At 46.0% G+C, this 6,952-nt stretch overlaps 1 protein-coding gene across 8 annotated transcripts in view; it reads left to right on the top strand.

The window, feature by feature from the left end:
* Nucleotides 1-5,351: 5,351 nt before the first annotated feature.
* Nucleotides 5,352-6,952, top strand: part of LOC122564903 (netrin-G2-like) — a 109,189-nt gene continuing 107,588 nt past the window's right edge. For 2 of the 8 annotated variants that reach the window (XM_043720343.1, XM_043720342.1), the window contains exons 1-2: nucleotides 5,352-5,561; nucleotides 5,995-6,580. In XM_043720343.1, the coding sequence (XP_043576278.1) occupies nucleotides 6,326-6,580 (255 nt within the window). In that variant the 5' untranslated portion in view covers nucleotides 5,352-5,561; nucleotides 5,995-6,325. The remainder of the gene's footprint in view (nucleotides 5,562-5,994; nucleotides 6,581-6,952) is intronic. The other 6 variants (XM_043720345.1, XM_043720341.1, XM_043720347.1 and 3 more) reach the window with 4 other exon arrangements.

Genomic DNA, 6,952 nt, shown 5'->3' with positions numbered 1-6,952 from the left:
CTAGAAAGATTATAAGAACAATGAAAACGATCACCATAATTTTTGGAGTAGAAAATATAACTACAACCAGATTATGACATCGCTGATACCGTTGGAAGTGTGGGTACCGCACGCAGACACATTGGAGGACTGGTTGGATAGATTAAGGGGCAGTCAAGTTAATTACTCAATTGATGGCTGGATGGCTGGATAGATAGATAGATAGATAGATAGCATCTGTGCGTCGAGAGCCAAAGATAAAAGATTTACCATTGTATGATGCTAAGGAACAATAGCCTATTTCTTAATATAAGTCAAAAATGTTCCACCCTACATTTTTGATAAGAACATAAAATGCAAGAAGAGTAAAGACCATTCTCCTTCTGTCCCTGCCACATCAATCCTGACCTACAATGTGCTGAAATCCCTTTGAACTTCCTTGAAGGATAATAGAGATATGGACTTGAAGAGTTTTAAAATACTTAAAGCAGTCATCCTTCTTTTGAAAGTGGCAATTTATTCTGATACAATTGTAATTATTTTTTTACTCATTTATATTTCTGACTTTTGAATTTAGGCAGCTCTATGTTAAAGCAAGATTGTGGGTTTAATTTAACTAAGCTACTTGGTATTTGCATACTTCAGTGAAACAATATCCTTATTCATCTCTCCAAAATATAAAACTGTATTTTCTAAAAATAATCTCTACTAATAGCTCATTCACATTGGAATGATTCTTACTGATGTTCTTTGCCCCTTTTCCAATCCTTGCACACTTTGTTCTTTTTCCACAGTGGTGACCAGGATTATACACATTGAATATTCAAAAACCTCTTCCCACCACCCACTAGGCACAAGCCAGAAGTGCATTAATACTCTTCAATTGTTCTGGATAAGTGTAGCTGCAACAAAGTTCAAAAGATCTCAAAATCATCCCAGGCAAAGCAGAATGTATCATTGGCACGCCATTCGCCATTTTAAGCATCCAGTCCCTTCACTGTGGCTAAAGTCTGCAAAATGCACTGCAGCAACTCTCAAAGACTCCTTCAATAGTATCTTCCAAACATATTATCTGTACCACCCAGGTGGATGACAACAAGTGCAGGATAGGTTCCCCTTCAACTCAACATCATCCTGAATTGGAAAAATATCACTGTTCATCATCATTGAGTCAACATCAACAGCACTAAGTAACTCCACTGCAGAGACTGGAATGGTTCAAGAAGACACCACATTAGCATCTCCTCATAGGCTTTTAGGAGTGGACATTAAGTGTTAGTCTAGTAGAAAAACCCACATCCAATGAATGAATAGAAAATCATATAATCCCACTCAATGCATTGTAAGCTTCTATATGTCCTTGGTATTTGCATTCTACCTTACAGGTCATTATGCTATTTCTTGTATATGAACCACATTCTGGATAGTGCACCCTTGTGTGATCTGCAAGTGGGACAGAAGTGTCACGTCTGAGCACAAGTTTGGAGCTAAAGTAAATGATATGTTGACATTATAAAATGGCTATAGAATCTGATTAACATTCCAGACTCATTGCATTAAAGGCATTAAAGGCAACATTTCCCGTTGTTTCCTTCAGCTTTCATGCTTCTTCTGTGCTTTATCCATTTGCTACAGTGTCCTCCTACACTGGATAAGTGCCCACTCCAAATCAAACGACCAGTAGCCCTTTGTATGCAAGTGGTACCTGATAATGAGTCCCTCTTACTCTATACCTGCAATGAGTCAGATACACTATATGAGCCAGTAAATTATACCAAAGCCTTGACCTCGTATATCCATAATTTAGCCCCCTTTTGGAAGCTTTCTGTGTCAATCCTGCTCCAGTTGTGTGCGTTTTACTCGATTTGCACATTATATATCCCATGTGCAATATTTTACATTTGTATAATTTTAAGTAAAACTGCACTTGTTACTGCATTGCCTGTTTGGATAAATGACCCAAATCCTCCTTGATGAAATATCCCCGTTATCCACAAACATAATTTTCTAATATTTGACAGAATGATTGTACGTGGTTTGAGAATTAGATCTTCAAATTCAGTGTATTTAGCCTAACTCGGACGGCAAGCTTTAGGAAGATAATAATCAGTCTGCTAGGTGTTATGGGATGTGGGCGTCACTGCCTGGGCCTCCAGTTGTTGCTACTTTGAATTGTTTGAAAGAAAGTGATGGAAAGCTGCCTTCTTGTATTGCTGAGCACCACCCACATAGAGATCTGTCCCATGGTGCATTTTACCCCTTTCTACCAAGCCCACTCCTCCAAATCTGCATTTTCTGACACCTTTCTCTGAATTGTTGGAAATATGGCATCAAAATAGAAACTATTCAAATTGGTAGCAAGTTAATGGAAAATTAGTGAAGGGTTGGGTCAAAATCCCTTGTCAAAACTGGTAGAATAGCTACACAACTCTTCTTTCGAGCTCCCGGGTGGAAAGAGGAAGTGTTGTCACGTTAATGTTTCATTGCTCGATCTTATGGTCCTGACCAAATCGTTAACCTGCCAGGTGATCATCCACCAACTCCGCCGGACCAATGTGTTAAATTTACTTCGCAGACCTAATTTAAGCTTGAGAAACATGAACATGCCCTGTTTACCCTCGTCTGCTTATTTCCCGGATGGTAGATAGTTGTTACACTAACCCTCATTAGTGCTACCTTCCAAATAAATTGTTCTGACTATTTCATTAACTTTTCCAGTTCAAAGACTCGGCACAGAGTCCAACTGGATTTGAGGCCAGCATTGTAGAGTTGAACTGGGTTATAAGCGAACCAAGCCCAATTGGCACTTCCTTCTTCAACACCAATAGGGTGGCTTGCGTTACTTGCTATTGTAAAAAGCATGTGATAGGCGGGTGGGCAGATTGGTTATGGGATGCAAAGACGGAAACTCCGTAGGATTGATCGCCCTTCCATCTGCCGGGCAGGTTTGACTGCCGGAAGAGCGGTGCAAGCTGCCTTAAGGTGTGATTTCGCCTGTCGGTTTGCATGTTTCTGATTGGACGGCACCGCGTCGGGGCCCAAATTTGCAATGAAAGGGTCCCCGAGGTTACTGTGATATTGTATTGCCCCCACCTCCAGGCCTTCCTGCAGGACTGAGCTTGCAAGGGGTGGGGGTGGGGTGCGGTATTGGTCAGTCACTGGTAGTGTCACTGTAGAAACAAAGATTGGAGGGCTGTTGTGGGGCAGTAGTAGGCGCTATGGTGACTCAGTGGTTAGCACTACTGCCTCAGTGCTAGGGAACCGGGTTCCTGTCTGTGTGACTGTCTGTGTGGAGTTTGCACATTCTCCCCGTGTCTGTCTGGATTTCGTCCGGATGCTCCGGTTTCCTCCCACAGTCCAAAGATGTGCAGGTCAGGTGAATTGGCCATGGGAAATGCGGGGCTATAAGAATGGGCTAAGTCTGGGAGGGGTGCTGTTTCGAGTAGATGTGGACTCGATGGGAAGAATGGCCAGTCCCCAAGTGCAGGCGTTCAATGGTTCTAATGTCCATATCTCTGAGCCAGGACGCCTGGGTTCAAGTCCCCTGTCATAACATCTCTGAACAAGTTGGTTTAAATTTAAATAGATTACACATATAAATGCTGTGGGCTTGAATTTTCCAACACGGTTTCATGAAAGGCAAGTCTTGCTTAGCAAACTTGCTGGAGTTCTTTGAGAATGGAACCAGCAAGGTGGATAGTGGGAATCCAATGGATACTGTATATCTAGACTTCTAGAAGGCATTTGACGAGGTGCCACGTAAAAGACTGATCCAGAAGGTTCATTCCCAGGGGATTAGGTGGGGAGTATTATCTTGTTAGAGTTTTGGCTGACTGACAGATAGCACAGAGTGTGGATAAATTGGTCCTTCTCTGAGCGGTGAAAGCTAATTAGTGGGGTGCCTCAGGGTTCAGAACATTTACAATCTGTATACAGTGAATGATCTGCAAGCAGAGGCAGTGTGTAACATAACAGAATTTGTGGATGATATTAAAATAAGTGGGAAAGCAGGCTGTGATGAAGAGATAAAGAGTTTACAGATGGATATTGATAGACTAGGAGAATGGACCAGAATTTGGCAGATGTCGTTTAATGTCGATAAGAACAAGGTTATCTATTTTGGCCAGAAAAATAAAAATGCAAATTATTATTTAAATAGAAAGCAGATCCAAAGTATGTCATGCAGAGGGATCTGGGTGTCCTTGTGCATGAAACACAGAAAGTGGGTATGCAGGTGCAGCACAGAATAAGAAAGGTAAATGGAATCCTGGCATTTATTGAAAAAGGACTGGATTATAAAAGTAGTGTTCTTAAATTATATATGGCATTGGTGAGTATTATTTCCAGGTTTGGTCTCCTTACTTCAGGAAGGATGTGGTGGCATTGAGGGAAGTTCAGAGCAGATTCACCAGATTGATTCCAGGGATGAAAGGGCTGTGGTATGAGACGCGGTTGAATAGTTTAGGCGTGTACATGCTGGAGTTCAGTAGATTGAGGGGGGATCTGAGTGAGGTATATAAAATGTTAAAAGGGATTGGATAAGGTGGATGTTATACAGATGTCTCCTCCCCCCCCCCCCCCCCCCCCCCCCCCCCGGGCCCCCCTGCCCCCCCCTTGTGGGACACTCTAGAACAAGAGGGCATAGATACAGAGTGAGAGGAGGTCGGTTCAAAACCGAGGTGAGGAGAACCGACTTCTCTAAGAGGTTTGTGGGTCTGTGGAACTCACTGTCCCAGAGTGCACTGGAGGCAGAATCAATCCAACAGATTCAAGAAAGAAACCGATATGTTTCTGATGACAAGCGGGATAAAGGGCTGTGGGGAGCAGGCGGGAAAATGGAACTGAGACCGGGATCAGATCAGCTATAACCGCATTAAATGGCGGAGAGGGTTCCAAGGGATGAATTGCCTAATTCCCATGTTCCTATGAATGTGATCCATCCACTTAGTTACCTGTGATCTTCAGGTGATCTATTTAAATTGTTCCTTTGTGTTGGATTTTAAATGGGGCATTTATCAGAACTCCTCGCTTCTCCCTCAAAGTTGAGTAAAAGTTTGACACCATCCCCTTCCCCTGCAGTTTGGGATGTCCGTTCCTGGTTGGCTCTCTCTCCTCCCTCCGGAAGAGGGAGTGAAGCTAGCTGCCTGGAATAAATTGACAACGACCCTTTCGTCCCCTTCAAATCGGTAAAGAGAGAAAGAGAGAGGGTTCTCGGTGGACCCTCCAGGGCGGTCAGTCGTCGGGTTGGCCTTCAGGAGACCTGTACCTTTAAGAGTGGATGGAAGCCCTGTGCTTCCCCTTTAAACTGATTGGGGAGAGCGGAGCCTGAGGCTGTGCAGGAGGAAGTTGCGCAGACTTGAGGCAGTTCTGACATAAAAGCACAGATAGTGATTGAAAGTGATGTTAAAAAGGATTTAGCCTCCGCATTAAGTTGGACCAGAGCATTAGCCCAAAGTCCTGGCCATCTGCCCTTGAAGGTGCGAGGGGGAGGTCAGAAACTGGGAAAGCCTTCAAGGCAACACACACACACACACGCTGCAGCAAGCGTTAGTTTCAAAATCCGGATCGCATCTTGAATGCAGGTTAGTCTCTCTCTGTCTCTACTGTTCATTCTGTTAGTGTCTCTGTGACCCCAAGCTGTCCTCCTTCTTACCTTAAATCTGAGCCTGGCTTTGTCTGTGTGTGTGTGTGTGTGTATCTGTGTATATATAGTGTGTTTGTGTGTGTCTGTATATGTGTGTATGTTTGTATGTGTGTGTATACGTGTCTGTGTGTAAAAATGTCTGTGTGTATGTATATGTGTCTGAGTGTGTGTCTATGAGTGTATGTGTGTGTGGCGGGGGTTATTTTGTGGAGGGGTAGGATGTTGCTGGGTAAACCTCTGGGAGATGGCAGTATCTGGAGCTGGGGTGGGGGGCGGTTGGGCTGGGGGTCGGGTTTGGGGAGGGGGCGGGGGAGAGAGCGGGCTGGAGTCACTTTGCCAGTGGTTGATCTTTGCTTATTGTATGTCCTCAGGTCATATCACATCACTCCCTTCGTTTTGTCGGTCATGAGAAAGTCCCCCAGTGTGGAGAGGACGGGACAGCAGGAACAGCACAGAGACCTCGTCACTGAGCCCAGGTTGGATTTGGGAGGATTTCAAGAGGTCGGTTTGAAATTGAGGCGAGCGGCCAGAGGGAGTGAGTGAGTGTGAGAGAGAGAAAGAGAGAGGGAGCCGAGTGCCCGTAGCCGGACAGGAGCCATGGAGTTGCTGGGACGGCTGGTTGCCCTGCTCAGGTACCAGCTGTGCCCATGCTGAGTGAGGCACGGTGCCCGCTGCGCCCTCTCCAGCCGCCCCGGGGGCTGTATGTGTGTGCGCTCCGCCCGGGGCACCATGCGCTCCGGCTCGATGCTGCAACTGGCCGCCCTGGTGTACTCGCTGCTCTCGGCCCGGAGCCAGTACGACAGCTGCAAGTCGCTGGTGAACACCGATGACGCCGGCCCTTCCTGGGAGTTTTACGCCTGCCAGCCCCGAGCCATGGCCATGAAGCGGTACCTGAGGGTGAAGGTGGAACCGCCAGGGGTGACTTGCGGAAACCCTCCGGAGAGGTTCTGTGCGCTGGTAAGGAGAGCCACGGGGAGGCGCTGCTGCCCGCTCCGCCAACAAACAGACCCCCCTCCCCCCTCAGTAACCCGAGCCGGGGTAAACTTTCAGCCGGATTAACATCTCGCCGTGAAACTGTGCAGCCTCATATTTCGAGGATCAGAAACAGGAAAGTTCACTCAGCAACGCCTATTTGGGGACAGAGAGAACAGAGACTGAAAGGGGACATGGGGCGGGAGAGAGAGAGACAAAACCGGGGAGAGGGAGGCACACGGGGTTGTGAGGAGGGGGAAGTGGGGATAGAGAAAGAGAGACAAGGGAAGAAATAGACAAAAGGAGAGAGGGGGAGACAGAGAGAGAGGCAGAGAAGGGGGAAATAGAAAAACGAGA

This window comes from Chiloscyllium plagiosum, chromosome 30 (assembly GCF_004010195.1).
Source record: "Chiloscyllium plagiosum isolate BGI_BamShark_2017 chromosome 30, ASM401019v2, whole genome shotgun sequence".
Lineage (NCBI taxonomy): Eukaryota > Metazoa > Chordata > Chondrichthyes > Orectolobiformes > Hemiscylliidae > Chiloscyllium > Chiloscyllium plagiosum.
This window is presented reverse-complemented; position numbering and strand designations above follow the sequence as displayed.